Raw genomic sequence first — 16,754 nt, 5'->3', positions numbered from 1 at the left:
CTACTTTCTTTTACCACATACTGTGTATCTTCATATTTATCACCCTCTACCATTGTCTGTTCCCATTGTTCGTGTTTGGAACAGCCGCACAAAGCGCGGCGCTAAATGTAAATCAGTTATCATCTCTCATTTCATTAGGTATTAGGTACTCTATATGGTTTGTCTTGTTAATCTTCGCTCTTGTCTCTTCACTTGTGAGGCCATTGGTCTTTCTTCGATACAGCTAAAAGAAATCGCTGATCTTGAACTCCATCGCCTCCTTGTCCCAATCTGTTGAAGAAAAGAATAATATAAACTACAAAATAAGTGGTTCCATCTGCTGCTTACATGTACATTTCTATTGATCCACTCTGATAATTTTCTTGACGGTGTCCACACATTTCAACCGTTTAAACCAACAATTGACAAAAGAACTGGTTAAACCACGCAATTGAGTTCCAATGGCTTCGTGATTCGTAGCTGTTTGAAAGCCATTACGTGCCCACTACTAAATATTCTAGCTTTATTCAATACACCGACAATCCGTTCCTATTTTTTTAGTGCGGGACCGCTAGCTCCAAGATCCCGGGAGGAATATCTTTGACACATTTTATCAAACTTTGTTGAAGGAAGATAGGAAGAGTTGGAAGAAAGAAGGATTTTGGGAAATGATCGGGCACTAGGTGGTTGTTCTACAAGTTATCTTTGGTAGGTTTAGTGCTTCTCCAGAAAAAGTTGGACAAGATGTGGGCCAATGACATGAATTGTTTAAGCATGTTTTTTTTTTTATTGATTTCCACGATAATGCAACGAACTAAGGTGAAATTGGTGCTCTACTAGTGGTTAAAAAGTGGATGCTTGAAACATGGAACCATATCTGACATTTTGTCATCAAGTAATATGGTTGTATTTTCATATCACGTGCTGTCTAGAGCAGCTGTCGGAGTTTCCAACTGTCTATTCTCCGATCAAAGGGTTCCTATCAGTATAAGAAGAGTGAAATATTGGTTGGTTGTGACAATTACAACAAGAAATGATTCCCATTTAATTTATTTCCTCACTGTAACTCATTCAATACTTCAAAAATGGCCACTGACAAAATTCGTATTGCCATTGATAGGGGTGGTACTTTTACAGATTGTATCGGTAATCCTGGTACTGGGAAACAAGAAGATGATGTTATAATTAAACTTTTATCTACTGATCCTAAAAACTATCCAGATGCACCATTAGAAGGCATTAGGAGACTGTTAGAAATTTTTACAGGTCAAGAAATTCCTCGTGGTAAACCATTGGATATCTCTGGGGTTAGTAGCATTAGAATGGGAACTACATTGGCAACTAATTGTGCATTGGAAAGAAATGGTGAGCCATGTGCATTTATCACTACGAAGGGATTCAAAGATGTTATGATTATTGGTAACCAATCAAGACCTGATATTTTTGACCTTAATATTAGAAGACCTAAACCGCTTTACGATATGGTTGCTGAAATTGATGAACGGGTTACTCTGGAAGATTTCTCTGAAGATCCTATAAATCATAAATCTGTCGCTAGCGCAACAAAAAATACGGTTTTGGGAACTAGCGGTGAAGTGGTTCGAATTTTAAAAGTTCCTGATGTTACTGAGGTTACGACCACTCTGAAGAATATCTACGATAAGGGCATTAGATCCATTGCGGTGGCTTTCTTACATTCCTATACTTTTCCAGAACATGAAAAATTGATAGGACGTATTGCCCAAGATATTGGGTTTAAACATGTCTCTCTATCGTCCCAGGTTTCTCCCATGATTAAGCACCTACCTAGATCCCATAGCGCTGTAGCTGATGCATATCTAACGCCAGTCATCAAGAAATACTTGGAGAGTATACAATCTGGATTGATTAATGACGAAAATACAACCATTCAGTTCATGCAATCAGATGGTGGTCTCGTAGAAGGTCACAGATTTTCAGGTTTAAAATCTATTTTATCAGGACCTGCTGGTGGTGTCGTTGGCTATTCAAATACTTGCTATAACCATAAAAATGATATCCCATTAATTGGATTTGATATGGGGGGTACTTCGACAGATGTAAGTAGATTTGGTGATGCTAAATTGGAACATGTCTTCGAAACAACAACTGCAGGCATTGTAATTCAATCTCCACAACTTAATATAAGTACCGTCGCAGCGGGTGGTAGTTCAAGATTATTTTGGGAAAATGGCCTATTCAGAGTTGGTCCAGATTCTGCAACCGCCGATCCTGGTCCTGCCGCCTATCGTAAGGGAGGACCGCTAACAATTACTGATGCAAATTTATTGTTGGGTCGTTTGGTACCTGAATTCTTCCCCAAAATCTTTGGACCCAACGAGGACGAATCTTTGGACTTAGAAGCTACTGCTAAGAAATTTGATGAATTGACGGAAATCATCAATAAAGATATGAGTACACAGATGAGTCGCGATGAAGTGGCATTCGGATTCTTAAAAGTAGCGAATGAATCAATGGCAAGGCCCATTAGAGCAATTACTGAAAATAAGGGACATCTAGTATCAAAGCATCGTTTGGTGACCTTTGGTGGTGCTGGTGGTCAACATGCTGTAGCAGTTGCGGAATCCCTAGGTATTAAGGAAGTTTTGGCTCATAGGTACTCTTCTATTCTTTCTGCTTATGGTATTTTCCTTGCTGATGTGGTTGAAGAGAACCAAGAAGCATGCTTCATGTCACTTAATAACGATGAAAATATAAGAAGCGTAAAGTCGAAATTGGCACAGCTTGAAGTGAAATCTAAAGAAGCATTGATTGCTCAGGGATTCGATGGGAGCCATATTGTTTACGAAAAATATCTAAATTTGAGGTATGAAGGTACAGAAACCAGCTTAATGATCTTGGAGGAAAATGAAAATTGGAATTTTGAGCAATGGTTTGCAGATTCTCATAAAAGAGAGTTCGGCTTTGCATTTAGTGATAAGAATATTATTGTCGACGATGTCCGTGTGAGAGCTGTGGGTAAATCTCATGTTAGGAAGGAGGAATCAGTGGATGATCAGCTTCAAAAATATGCTCCTAGAGAAGTTGTTGCATCTAAAGAGGCTTCCCTTTTCAAAGACGTTTATTTTGAGAACAGCTGGGTAAAGACTCCAGTTTTTAGAATTGATGAAATGGCTTATGGTACCGTCGTAAAGGGTCCTGCTATTTTAGCAGATGGTACCCAAACTAACATTATACCTGGTAATTCCATAGCACACATTTTGAAATCTCATATTTTCATTAAAGTCTTGGGAAAATCTGGTAGTGGATCATTAAATGAATCTGAGTTCCGTTTAGACCCAGTAATGTTGTCCATTTTCAGTCACAGATTCATGGATATTGCTGAACAGATGGGAATGCAGCTGCAGAAGACTTCAACATCGACGAATGTAAAAGAAAGACTAGATTTTTCGTGTGCACTATTTGATCCTGAAGGTAATCTAGTTGCAAATGCACCTCACTTGCCTGTTCATTTGGGTTCTATGTCTACCTGCATATCGGCTCAGGCAAAGCTATGGAGAGGCAAATTGAAGGACGGTGATGTTATAGTTAGTAATCATCCAGAGATTGGTGGTACACATCTTCCTGATATTACAGTAATTTCACCAGCTTTTTCAGAAACGGGTGAATTGATCTTCTATGTGGCATCTCGTGCTCATCATGCCGATATTGGTGGTATTCTCCCTGGTTCTGTTCCCCCCAATTCTAAGGAACTTTATGAAGAGGGTGCTTCTATTTATTCAGAGCTAATTGTCAGAGAGGGTGTCTTTCAAGAAGAATTAATCACTAAGCTTCTTTTAGAGGAACCTGCCAAGTACCCGGGATGTTCAGGTGCCAGAAGAATCAGTGATAATATCAGTGATTTGAAGGCACAGATTGCCGCCAACAACAAAGGTATTCAATTAATTTCGAAAATGATTGATGAAAGTGGGTTGAATGTCATTGTAAAATATATGAAAGCCATTCAGGAAAATGCTTCACAAACGATCAAAAAAATGCTAAAACAACTCACGCAACATTTTGGAAAGACGCATTTTATCGGCGATGATCTTATGGATGATGGGACTTTGATCAAATTGAAGATTTCGCTAGATATTGAAAAGGAAGAGTATGTCTTTGATTTTGAAGGTACTTCACCACAGGTTTATGGTAACTTGAATGCCCCTGAGGCAATCACTAATTCAGCAATTTTATATTGTTTGAGATGTTTAGTAGGTGAAGACATCCCATTAAACCAAGGATGTTTAAAACCGCTAACAATAAAGATCCCCAAAGGTTCAATTCTAAGTCCTATCAATGGTATTGCCGTGGTAGGTGGTAATGTTCTTACATCTCAAAGAGTAACTGATGTAGTACTGAAAACCTTCCACGTTATGGCCGATTCCCAAGGTGATTGTAACAATTTCACATTTGGTACAGGTGGTAGAGATCCAAATACAGGAATTGTGTCCAAAGGATTTGGTTATTACGAAACTATATGTGGTGGCCATGGTGCCGGTGAAGACTCTTGGAGAGGTCCTGGTTGGAATGGTACGAGTGCCGTACATACAAATATGACCAATACAAGAATAACTGATAGTGAGATTTTTGAAAGAAGATATCCTGTTATCCTCAGAGAATTTTCCGTCAGGAATGGATCTGGCGGCCAAGGGAAATACTTTGGCGGTAATGGTGCCCTCAGGGATATTGAATTCCGTCAACCTGTAGAGGCCTCCATTCTATCAGAGAGGAGAGTTATTGCCCCACGCGGGATCAATGGTGGTGCTGATGGTGAAAGAGGTCTAAATCTTTGGATCAGGGACGATGGCAAAAATCTAATTAACATTGGCAGTAAGAATTCCGTCAAAGTGAAACCTGGAGACCGCATTATAATAATGACACCGGGTGGTGGCGGATGTGGTGCTTATATCGCATAAAAATAATCGAAACATTTAGCTATTTATTTAATATCTCTCATTCCAAATACATATTATATGCATAAAAATCGTCAATCATGGTTGTTCAACCTTAACGGGACTACCGTTCTTAGCAGAAGAATCCAGGAAGGCGCCAATAACTGCCAAGTGGTGGAAGGTAACCCTTGGAGAGCCCCTGAACAAACTCTTATCTTTTTGAGAAACAGTCTCGTAAAAGTTTAAGAATTCAGCTTTGACACCACTAGTACCATCAGTCTTCACTGGGTAAACTTCTTCCTGACCTGCAGTCTCTAGGGTTCCACCAACTCTAACCTTAACCACAGGTTGAGCCTTGTCGGAAAGGTCTACCAACAGAGAACCGTTCTTACCGTAGATTTTGAGGTAAACAGACTTGTCAGTAGCACCGAAGGCGGAACCATAAGTGAAAGTACCGATAACATCGCTGTTTCTGATGCTAACTGTAGAGAACACAATATCATCAGTACCAGATTCCTTACGGACCTGTCTAGTCAAAGCTGACACGGTGTCGAACTCACCAACTAATGAAGCGGCAAGACCCATTTGGTGAACACCACCATCTGATAAGAATCCACCAATGTGTTCAGGATTTTGTCTCCAGGTGGTTGCCAAGTATTTGTTAGAAGTAACAAATGGACCGGTAGAGTTATGAGTAAAGGCAACAATAGGACCAATCTTACCAATGTGCTTCTTGGCCTCTTCTAAGACTTCTAAATAAAGCCAATTCTCTGCAATACCCACTGGGACGTCACTGGCTTCTGCAATTTTGACCAGTTCCCTAGCTTGAGTCAAATTGGCAGCAATTGGCTTCTCCAAAAGGATTGGTTTCTTAGCTGCAATGGCCTTTTTGGCTGTATCTAAATTGTTTTGGACAGGTAACATAGCATCAATGAAATCGATGTCCTTGTCTTGAAGAACCTCGTCTAGAGTATCATACACCTTATTTTCCGGAATACCAGCTAATTTAGCAAAATCCTCAGCCTTACTCTTGGTTCTGTTGTTAGCAGCTGCAATTCTGAATTTATCTGGGTAGGATTGGTAGCATGGCAAATGCATATCCTTGGCAAAGATACCCGTACCGACAATACCAACGTTTAGAGGAGACATGTTAAGTGTTATTTTGAGGCAATTGATTCAATTGAGAGTTTTTGGCAGTTTAAAGTTCACACTGTGACTTGAATTAAGGAGACATCTTGTTAAACTAATCGCACCTTTTATATACTTTTCCTTGACATAATCCAAACCACGATTCAGCTGACGATTCGGATCTAAAACACTTCGGAAACAGGATTTAAGAAACGGGCGTTAAAGCCAATATACTGGACTCGTTACTTAACAATTAATTGAGGCGTACGTGTCCATTAATTATAGTTCAAGATTGACTATACAATCCACAATGTACATGTGTTAAAAAAAAAAAAAAAAAAAAATTGGAAGAAAAATCAGTATTTTGGAAGGAATTGCACAATTGAAGTGTACTAGTGCACAAACTACTAGTTTTTTGCAATGAGGTAACCGACTACAATTGACTTGCTCAACTCTGTTTGTCGCAGGACTGAAATTAATACGCCAAATACTTAAATTCTTATGAATAATTGGCTTCTTTAAGGCGTAGCAATTCAGTATTTTGTTGAAATAGTACCATCAAAAAATTTAGAATGTTCGAAAGTCCAGTTATATGGAATTGAGCCCTTTTCCAGTAGTTCTGGCTTTTTATGATTTTCCGTCGTCGTTAAAGTTATTTACTGTCACTTACCTGGCACTTGAACAATTAAATCTCTTGGCATGTTGAAAAGACCCCCATCAGAATCTTTACTAACATGATAAAGCTAGATACGTAAAATTCAAGAGCCATAGCCAGGTTAACCACTACAGGCTCAATTGACAATCTTTTCTCATATTCTGACTCAATGCCCTCCCTTTCTATAACATCAGCTATCAATTCGCTTTACAATCCGAAGCTAAAAACTATTGATGGAACTAATATCAAACTTTAATAGAGCAATTAAACACCTCCAGGGATCTTATAGCAACTATAACACTATCGAGATGACTGCAGATGGATCTACTGCTACAGAAATGACAATGGAGTTTTACCGTAAGGCTCTGAATTTCAATGTTATTGGACGCTATGACCCAAAGATTAAACAACTATTATTCCATACACCTCATGCTTCACTATACAAATGGGAATTCGGTAAAGATGAATGGACCAAATTGGAATGCCAGGGTGTATTAGCTATCTACCTTCGAGACATTTCCAAACCTGGTGAAATGTTACCAGATGCTGAGAATCAAGACCAGAGTATTACTGCATTAGCATCTCAATCCAACGTTGAAGGTGGTGTAAGTGGACATGTGTTAACGGGACGTGATATTTACAACTACGGGTTGATTATACTTAATAGAATAAATCCTGATAATTTCTCTATGGGGATTGTGCCCAACAGCGTTGTTAATAAAAGGAAAGTATTTGAAGCACCTGAAAATATGCAAAATCCTTTAGACTGTATGGGGGTTGAAGTTAAAGATGAATTGGTTATCATTAAAAATTTAAAACATGAAGTGTATGGTATTTGGATCCATACGGCGGCTGATAGGCAAAACATTTACGAATTGATTAAATACTTGTTGGAAAACGATCCAAAGGATTCGTTTGCCTAATAAAAAAAAAAAAAAAAAAAAAAATTATTTCAATTACTCCTCGTCCTGCCTCTTTTTCGTTGGACGTTTCTTCTTTGCAGGCTCTTCCTTCTTCGTAGTCTTTCGAGGTCTCTTCTGCTTAGTTTTATCTAATCCCGGTTTGTTCTTGGGATTCCCCTGGGCATCGACCATTGATGCTTGCATCTGTTGTTGCATGGCCATCTGCTGTTGTACCTGTTGTGGATTATGTTGCTGCTGTTGCTGTAACATTTGTTGCTGGGGTGTCATTGGAGCTGCCATGGAAATTCGTGTATTATAAGCGGTGGGAGCCATGTTGTTGTTAAGTGCCTGTTGTCTTCTTTTTTCCTTATTAATTCTCCACTGTTCGATAAATTTTAGTCTGCTGAACTGATTATTCTCATTACCTACAGTGAGCCCTGCTGCCGCTGCCGCTGCCGCTGCGGATATGGCCATTTGATTACCTGTGTTGGAACTACCTCTAGAATCCACGTTTCCTGATACTGAAGGTGAATTTGAATGTGCACTCATCTTAGAAGTATTGTTCGTTTGAGCTGAGGCTAACGAAGCTGCATATGTATCGTTTGTAGAAGTAGTTGTCCTTTCGCTCATTATTAACATCAATTGTTCGTAATTGGAACTGTGTTGCGGGAATTCCTCGTGTTCTTCAATGTGACCTACAGCACCTTTAGTACCTTCTTTAGCTGATAATTCTCGATGTATATGCTTTAAAGTCTTTGTATTTTCATCCCATTTGGGAGTTGCAAACAACTCATCCTCTAACTTATCTCGATGCTCGTAAGGGTCTAGCGGTACATCTAGCGCTAGATTTCTCTTTGTTAGTGATAAAACCTCACTTTCCAATTGTTGATAGATGCTATCTGAGAACCTCGTGTGATCTGCGTAAGACATCATATCGTAGTAATGAGTTAAATCGTTAGGCTTCAATAGAGTACGGTATACTCTAGGCCTTTTGAAGGAAGTAGGTCTCAATTTTCTGGGATCTTTATTCTTATCAATTGGTTGCTGAGGATTAGTCTTGGGTGCTACGTCAACAGTATTGGTGTGATCGTAAACCTGTAAGATCAGATTTCCTTCATAGAATTGGATATTAGAATCCCTAAGTACTTCCATTATGGAAGCCGGTATGTGACCTCTAGCAACGTATTCTAAGAATTCCTTCAAGATTGAGTTATTCTTATTGAGAATAAGGCCATCACTGGTTAGTTCAGGAGTCTTTTGCTGCTGTTGTAGACGGGTATTAGCTGGTGCACATATTTTGTAGTTATTTTCATAAATGTGGAACTCAAAACTTGGTCTATATTGTTCGTACTTCTTTAAAGTAGAATCTGTATCTTCTGTGAAATTGTAGATCCTCTTGGGTTTTTTGTTTAAAGTCAGCAACAATTGATAAAATTGTGATTCATAATTCTGTAATGCCTGTTGATGTTTCTGCTGTTGTATCGCCCTCTGTTGCAATAGCATCCTCTGACGCTGTTGTTGTTGCTGTTGCAGCTGCTGTTGTTGCTGTTGCTTGAGAACTTGTGGATTCATTGGCCTTTGAGCCGCCCTATTAACAGGGATACCCATCCCATTCATGGTTCTATACTCCTCTTATTGTCTCTTATGGCTCGAGTATTGGTTTAAGATGAGTTAAAGAGTTCGCTTCGTAAAATACATATACATATGATACCAACGTTAATGATGAAAAAAGTACATTGATACATAGAAATTCATTAAGGTTTTGCAGCTCTCCAAGTATCTTGTAGACCGAACAAAGATGTAAATACACCTGCAAGAGCAACGTACCCTTCTTGGTAGCGCAAGTAACCCAAGTTGTTCAGAACCATAAAGAGATCAGTTGCGTCCCACACAAATTTCCTGCTGGCAGAGTATCTGTCCTTGTATGCTTTTGACAAAAGCTTCTTCTCATCATCATTTACAGCTAAGGCAGTGATTTTTGATTGAGATAAACTTACTTGACGCAAGTCGCAGACCATTCCGCTTACTAGAGCACTCAGCCAGCACAAGTTAGCCATCTTGGGGACTAGTTTACCGGTAAATCTAGTGGTTGGAACCACTCTCAAAATTCTGAAAAGATTAATTTGATCCAATGACAAATAACCTGCAAACGAAAGCTGTTTGATAATATTAAAGATACGAACAATACCGTCGCTAGTCAATTTGTTGTCGTAAAGCTTAGCAGCTGCTTGTAAACTGTTCAGAGGCTTCAGGAAACGCAGGAACTTTCTCACAATAGTGAATTGACCTTGTAAAGCCTTTGCCAATGGTGATAGAGTCTGTGCCGCTAGGAAACGCGCTAGGTACTGCAATAGACGAAGACACTTCTCCCTACCGGCACCATTGTCCAAAAAATTGATTAGCTTGTTAATTGTGGGATGGTATACAACACTATCAGCGACCATATTGAATAAAGAACTGTTCTATACGTGTTAAATTGCTGGGATCTTGATTAATTTGAAGATGTAGTCATAGATGTTGTTGATGCCTTGGGTATATATACAAGCACCTTTGTCGATCGGTCCGACAATCGCCGAGTCGGAGGAAAGGCAGCATAATGGTAAAGGTAAGTGAAAGAGGAGGATATCGGTAGTAAGAGTAGAACGTTATTGCAGATATCGGCGGCTATGATCTACTATAACAAATGAGACGTATTCCCATGGGAGACAGATCCGGAACAGGAAGAAAACAAAATCACGTGATATAGACATATCAGATAGCCACGTGACTTAATAAGTCATATTATACGACCTTCAAAATCCTTGATACATCGGCGGTTATCCTTTTCCTTAAACCCTTAGGCATTTATTTCCTCCCAAAGCTACACACTTCAGTCCTTTCTGCAGCTGCTGCTATGAGTTATGAAATATGTTCTCGTATCACGTGAATATCACGTGATATACACTCCTGGCGGCTTGACTATTCAGATGCATCTTTTGAAACAGATATACATGATCTACTGTTTGCTGGTTTGATCTTATGCGACTCTCTCCCTCATCACATACTCTCAACTCATCAAAGTTCTTATATCGCCAAACGCGTTTAGCTCACGCGTTAAGATTTGCAAAATTCATCAAGCACATCGCTGATTCAATAATAGTACCTACAAAGCACTGGTAATGGGATATTACGGGTAATGGGATATTACGACGTCGATGATATCTTAGCTGATAGTGCAGAATTCTCATGCAAATTTCAGTATGATATGCCTGGTCTTGGTTATCTAGCAGGCAACCCAGGCAGAGCTATTGATAAAAATGCTAGATTGGACCTCCCGTTGTGGTTAGCAAGAATACTTGCCATTGTTGGTGGTTCAGAAGATGAAGATGATGCAGAGGAAGCAGTCCCATTTGTTGAATTGTTACCAGCAGAAATTTTCTCACCTAAAGTCATAAACGCTATTAAGGCGGATCCTACCTCTATTGATTTGCACTCGATAAGTTCACACTTCCTCGCATTATCACTAAAATGGATTGCACTCTTTGGTGATGAAGAATTAGCATCTATATGCAGTAGTTTGACTCTTGCAAGGGCATTGGAGATTAATGCGCATGCGAGTAGCGTTAATTTTGTATCTACTGCAGAGCTTGCATCACCTTTCCTATTGACCCTAGACGAATCAGAAAAGAAGCTCTACAGGACATCCCACGAATCATACAAAGAACATAAGAGGTGGATGGTAGAAAGGTGAATTATTCGAAATCGAACTTATTAACTAGAAGTTATACATATACATATACATATATATATTACAGGTTTTCAATCTTCAAAAAAGATCTTCATTATCAGACCCACCTGTCTGCTTGGCTTCCTCTTCATCACTGTCCTCTATGAATTCTTCGGATAATGCTTGCTTTTTATTACGACTACTTTTGTGAACCACATCATCATCTTCATCCTCATCTTGTTCATCCTTATGTTCCTTGGGAGGAGATGGAGCAGGTCCATTTTCACCGTCAGAAACAGCCTGTTCTTGATTTGCTTCTTGGCTTGTTTCTTGACTTGGTTCTTGACTCTTCTTACGTCTTTTTCTTTCGGTAGGTTGCTTACTCTTACGAGTTGTAGAGTTCTTTCTCTTCTTCTTACTCTTCTTTTCCTTATCTTCACCACCTTCTTCATTGGCATCACTCAAATCACTCTTTTCCAATTGGGCCTCTGAAATGGCCTCACGTTCTTCACGTTCTTGAATAATTTTTTGGGCTTCATCTTGTAAACGTCTGTATTCCTCCTTTTGTCTTTCAAGCTTAATTCTTGAAGCTTCTTCTTCTTGTCTTTTCTTCTCCTGTTCTCGTTGTTCGTTTTCCTCCATCAGTTTCTTAGCTTGCTCGAATTTCTCAACTTGCTCATTCTCATAAGCTTCTTGTTCTTTCACACAACGTTCAAGAGCACTCTTCATGGTAGTCTCACCCAGTTGGATACGTTGCTCCAATTCTTCCTTGGGGATAATGACAAATCCTTCCAACCCTTTCAATTCTTTCAAAATTTGCAGACCGGTATCCAGACCCGCCTGAGCCAGTTGAATGGTTGACAATGTACGACCTTTTGGATTTGAACGCCTTAAAGTTTCTGCCACTTGGAAATGTAGCAATGCCACATTGTATTTCAATGAAGCTAAGAACTTATCATTTTTGACTGATGAAGATCTTGCAGTTTCAGCTTCCAGTGCCTTTTCGGAATTATTTAGAGCAAATTGGAAAAATTCTAGAGATCTTTCCCTTGTAGCCCTTGCATACCATGCTCTCCCTAATAGGTTCAGCAGTTTTGGCCTGTTTTCCTCGTTGCCGAATTTCTTGAGCGAAAATTCGTATAGTTCTATAGCCTTGGCATATTCGTGCATTTCCAATAAGCAATGGGCCATATTAACATGAACATCTTCATTGTCTAATGAATCCCTTGCTTTTCTTAAGATTTCTAACGCAGGACCAAACCTTTTGCTTTCTGCAAAAACAATAGCTATACCTTGAGCGGCAAAAATGCTAAAAGGATCTAACTGCAAGACTTTTTGAAACAGTTGTACCGCTTTTAGGAAAGATTGTTTCGAATTGTCTTGATCCTTAGGGGAATGGCCTCTTTTAGCTTCTCTACCAATCATTAAGTATAAGTTTGCTAACGATGTCAAGGCGTAAAAATCGTGAGAATTGTATTTTACTAAAGTTTCCTTGTTGTGAGCCGTTTCCAAATTATCACTCTTCTTAGGATCAGTATGGTTATTCTTTAGGAACCAACTGTAAAACGAACGAACCTCTAAATCAGAAGCATTGTTTGATAAGAGTCTGTCCATGTCTTCTTTTAAATTGGAATTATCATTCTCGATAACTCTAAAGAAAAGTCTTCTCATTCTTGCAGACAAATAACCAGGGTGTTTAGAAATAATTTGATCGTAAACACTCTTGGATTCTTCCGCATTTTCAGCCTCCAAAACTCTAGCAAAGTTGTAATATATGGTTACGTTAAAGTCTTTTTCTGTCCTAGTTTTTACACTATCAAAAAAGTACTTCGCTTTTTCCATATCACCGTTTATAAAGTGGAAGCAACCTAAGTTGTTGAGTATTTCAATAGGGGCAGTATCGCCTTCCACTTCTTGTACTTGTTGCAATGCCTTTGACAGATACTCTAACGATTGTTTATGTTGGTTTTGGGCCTCATATAATTCAGAGATGGCCAAATAAGCTCTTGGGATCACAACTTGATTTTTTTTGGCATTTGTGATTCTAATGTATTTCTCCAAATATTGTATGGATTTTTCCACAAATTTTTCAAATTCTTTTCTAGGTAAATTTTTACTGTTGGCAGGATCAAGACATTTGCCTGCGTATAATAATCCCAAGATGTAATTCAGCTCTTGAATACCCTCGTGGTTCTTGTAAATGTTTTCAAATGTCAATATACTTTCTTCCATCAATTTGTTCTTCATCTGAGTTTGACCAAATCCAAATTTAGCCAATAAGTTATCTTCATTTCTTTTTAAGCATTGTTGAAACATGCTAAATGCTTTACGATAGTCTTGTAGGGCATAATGAGCTCTACCACACCAGAATATTGATTCTGAAAGAACAGTGTCAGAGATGGCAAATCCAAACTTACTAATTTTGTTCTCATAGACTTCAATAACTTTGGTAAAGTCGCCTTTGAAATAGAAATAACTTTGTAGAAGTGTCCATAGTACGGGATTTTGTCCGTCTTTACGTAACAGCCCATCTAGATCTTGTAAAGCTTTGGAATAATTTTCTCTAAAGCTTTCGTCATTTTCAGATGCTGTTAAAGAGTTGTGAAAGTTACCTAAAGTAACAAGCACTGCAGCATTGTTATTCACTGGATTCAGTTCCAATGCTCTCTTCCAAGCGGCGATGGCCAATTTGTAATCTTTCAATTGCCAAAAGCACATCCCGATCCCTATACGAGGATCTGGATACATCACAGGATTAATCACAAGCAATTCTTGGAATGCTCGAAGACTTGCCATATAGTTTTTCTTTTGGTATAACAGCTTAGCTCTTAGCAATAAGAACATCGAATTGGGTTTAGATTGAATTCCTTTTCTACGATCTTCTGAATGAATACTTTTAACGAAAAGATCTGATGTCTCCAATGCTCTATCGTAATGACCTCTTTGGTAGTAGAGATCAATTGTTGCCAACATGTTACCAATCCATGTGGGATCCACACCAATAGCGTTTTTTAATTGAATTTCTGCCTGTGTTAGTTCGTGATCTCTACTTTCCACACTAGCTGCTTTCTCCTTGGCCAATTTCAGGTGTGCCCAAGTTAGAAACGTATATAACGGTGCCTTTTCGGTGTTATCAAAAGTTTCTAAAGCCATTTCCACTAATCTAATACCCTGTGGTGTATTTCCACTATTACAGTAGGCAATTGCAATAGTCAGCCAGTGTTCCTTGTCAGAACCTTCTTCCACTAAAAGAGTTCTCAAATCTGCAGGGTCATCTGGTAAATCTGTCTCAAGATTGATAGAAACCACCTCTTCAGAGGCTTTCAACGGAATATCCAGTGATTTTGGTAACTCCATAACAGGATACCCAGAGGCGGAAGTGACCTCCATGATTATAACCTAGCTACTTTACCGCTATCTGTGTCCTGATTGCAATGTATTCAATAGTTGACGGTTCTTTGGTTCATAACTGGTCTGGTTCAACATTGAAGAGTGCGCCGGGTAACACAAAATGAAAAAATTTGGATAATATGAGATGAGATGAGATGAGATGAGCTACATATGTACTACAAGCTCAGTAAAGAATTGTAAGGGATTATTATGGCTGTTCAGAAGCGTATATATGTGGGAAATCTAAACAATGATCTTGAAGGATGTCTACAGGCGTTAGAAATGCGGTTTTCCAAGTTCGGGAAGTGCACTAGTGAGTTTGAAGTTCGTGGTAATTTTGCATACATAGATATGGAATTTGAAGACGATTCTAGATTCACTAAGCTTAAGAGTAGTTTCAACCATGTTAAATTCAAAGGAAATGATTTAATAGTGGATGCTGCTAGGCCGCGTTGGCAATGGGAAGAACAGAAGAAGAAAGATGATGAGGAGGAACCGATTAAGAGGAAACAGATCATTAAAAGGCATTGGGAGTACTATAAGAAGATGGAAAATATTGGAATGAGTTGGGAAGATCGAATACAGATGATTCCAGGTAGACACCGTACAGCCAAGAGAAATAAGCAACAATTGCGTAATATGACTTTCAGAGTGGACGTGAATGGTTCATTAAAAGTTTACAAGTGTTATAAGCAGAAGTTGTGGGGGTACGAACGAGATAAGGAAGCTCAAGATCTGGTTCATAAATTCGTGAATGGTAAATGGCGTAATGGTTGGGATCATATCGTCGACAGATTAAACTATACTAGATCCAAAGGTGTATCTGCAGGTGAACCCATCATGAAAGCAGGACAAGAAGGTGAAGAGGAGGAAGAAGAAGAAGACAATGGTGAGAGAGAAAGAACTGATAAGGTTTTGGAGGACATGTTTAAAAGTTTTGATTTTGATAAACCAATGGTTGATGATGAAGCTATTCCAGAGAAGTCGGATAATGAGCTACCCGCCGATGAAGATGAGCATGAACACGAAATTGAAGTTGAACACGAAAGTAAAGATGAAGATGAGCCCATTCCTGTATTTGGTGAAGACAACCAAACAAAGACGCTGCGTAATTTGTTTGATCCCCAGGAAAATCAACCCTTCAAGCTAATTACAGAATCTGATGACGATATCGATCATGATAAGGATGCAGAGCAAGAAGAAGTTGTAGCAGAACCAGAACTCGTCAAACAGGAATATTCAGCACCAAGAAAAACTGCTGCTCTCTTTTTTCCCCATTTCGATTCACCATTTTTGTCAGGTCAAACACAGTTGAACAAATTGCCAGCTTTCCAACCCGATTGGCAATTATGGCAGGATCAATTCTGGGACCAAAGAATCGACTGGATTAAAGAGATGAAGCGTAAGAGGAAAGATGCACTCAGACAATTGGCAAAGAAAAAATCCAAAAACGGTGTCAATATTTTGGTTTGAAAGTATGTACTAGTTAAATTACAAACTCTCTTTAAAAGGCATTAGGACCAAATTTAGCTGCCATTTCCACAGCAGCAGCACCCCAGTCTTCACCGTGGTTGTGCATGGTATGACCTGGATCAATACCAGCTCTTGCCATGGCCTGTTCTTCAGACAAGCATGTTAAAAGACCAAAAATAACTGGAATATCTACTTTTTCTTGTAAATTCATTAGAGCCTTAGTAGTTGCATCAGCGATGTATTCAAAATGCATGGTACTACCTTTGATCAAGGTCCCAACTGAAATTATTACATCTAAGGGCTCACCACGAGCCTTTTGGCGATCAATAAGTCTTTTTGAACCCCATGGTACTTCAAACGAACCAGGAACACTCTCAATAACTATGTTCTTGTCTTGAACACCCATAGATTGTAATTTCTTGATAGAACCATTTACTAGAGCTTCAATGATTTGGGCATTCCAACGTGCATGAACGATACCAACTCTTAGATCAGCACCGTTGTATTGTCTATCCAATTCACCAACACCTTTAACGGCCATTTTTGAAATTAACGTTACTTATAAGATACAGGTATGGACTGAAAGATGAGGGACGCATCTTGAACCCAGC

General features: G+C 39.0%; 9 protein-coding genes across 9 annotated transcripts; 4 read left to right on the top strand and 5 right to left on the bottom strand.

Annotated features, from left to right (window-relative positions):
* Window positions 1-1,064: 1,064 nt before the first annotated feature.
* Window positions 1,065-4,913, top strand: ZYRO0C03696g (uncharacterized protein; the record flags this gene model as incomplete). Its single annotated transcript, XM_002495772.1, has 1 exon — window positions 1,065-4,913. One exon carries the CDS (start codon window positions 1,065-1,067, stop codon window positions 4,911-4,913), a length of 3,849 nt encoding a protein of 1,282 aa, XP_002495817.1.
* A 75-nt stretch (window positions 4,914-4,988) lies between these two features.
* On the bottom strand, window positions 4,989-6,038 carry ZYRO0C03674g (uncharacterized protein; the record flags this gene model as incomplete). The annotated part of the gene is made up of 1 exon (XM_002495771.1): window positions 4,989-6,038. The coding sequence occupies one exon, from the start codon at window positions 6,036-6,038 to the stop codon at window positions 4,989-4,991; it is 1,050 nt and encodes a 349-aa protein (XP_002495816.1).
* Window positions 6,039-6,905: 867 nt separating this feature from the next.
* DCP1 (Dcp1p) lies at window positions 6,906-7,595 on the top strand (the record flags this gene model as incomplete). Its single annotated transcript, XM_002495770.1, has 1 exon — window positions 6,906-7,595. One exon carries the CDS (start codon window positions 6,906-6,908, stop codon window positions 7,593-7,595), a length of 690 nt encoding a protein of 229 aa, XP_002495815.1.
* A 33-nt stretch (window positions 7,596-7,628) lies between these two features.
* On the bottom strand, window positions 7,629-9,191 carry SPT20 (Spt20p; the record flags this gene model as incomplete). The annotated part of the gene is made up of 1 exon (XM_002495769.1): window positions 7,629-9,191. One exon carries the CDS (start codon window positions 9,189-9,191, stop codon window positions 7,629-7,631), a length of 1,563 nt encoding a protein of 520 aa, XP_002495814.1.
* A 137-nt stretch (window positions 9,192-9,328) lies between these two features.
* Window positions 9,329-10,018, bottom strand: PEX11 (Pex11p; the record flags this gene model as incomplete). Its single annotated transcript, XM_002495768.1, has 1 exon — window positions 9,329-10,018. One exon carries the CDS (start codon window positions 10,016-10,018, stop codon window positions 9,329-9,331), a length of 690 nt encoding a protein of 229 aa, XP_002495813.1.
* A 731-nt stretch (window positions 10,019-10,749) lies between these two features.
* PSF3 (DNA replication protein PSF3) lies at window positions 10,750-11,304 on the top strand (the record flags this gene model as incomplete). Its single annotated transcript, XM_002495767.1, has 1 exon — window positions 10,750-11,304. One exon carries the CDS (start codon window positions 10,750-10,752, stop codon window positions 11,302-11,304), a length of 555 nt encoding a protein of 184 aa, XP_002495812.1.
* A 75-nt stretch (window positions 11,305-11,379) lies between these two features.
* On the bottom strand, window positions 11,380-14,670 carry CTR9 (Ctr9p; the record flags this gene model as incomplete). Its single annotated transcript, XM_002495766.1, has 1 exon — window positions 11,380-14,670. The coding sequence occupies one exon, from the start codon at window positions 14,668-14,670 to the stop codon at window positions 11,380-11,382; it is 3,291 nt and encodes a 1,096-aa protein (XP_002495811.1).
* Window positions 14,671-14,880: 210 nt separating this feature from the next.
* NOP8 (Nop8p) lies at window positions 14,881-16,143 on the top strand (the record flags this gene model as incomplete). Its single annotated transcript, XM_002495765.1, has 1 exon — window positions 14,881-16,143. The coding sequence occupies one exon, from the start codon at window positions 14,881-14,883 to the stop codon at window positions 16,141-16,143; it is 1,263 nt and encodes a 420-aa protein (XP_002495810.1).
* Window positions 16,144-16,174: 31 nt separating this feature from the next.
* On the bottom strand, window positions 16,175-16,684 carry RIB4 (lumazine synthase RIB4; the record flags this gene model as incomplete). The annotated part of the gene is made up of 1 exon (XM_002495764.1): window positions 16,175-16,684. One exon carries the CDS (start codon window positions 16,682-16,684, stop codon window positions 16,175-16,177), a length of 510 nt encoding a protein of 169 aa, XP_002495809.1.
* Window positions 16,685-16,754: the final 70 nt, after the last annotated feature.

This window comes from Zygosaccharomyces rouxii, assembly GCF_000026365.1.
Source record: "Zygosaccharomyces rouxii strain CBS732 chromosome C complete sequence".
In the NCBI taxonomy this organism is placed as follows: domain Eukaryota; kingdom Fungi; phylum Ascomycota; class Saccharomycetes; order Saccharomycetales; family Saccharomycetaceae; genus Zygosaccharomyces; species Zygosaccharomyces rouxii.
Note: the sequence above shows the minus strand (reverse complement) of the source record. Positions and strands in the feature narration are given on the sequence as shown.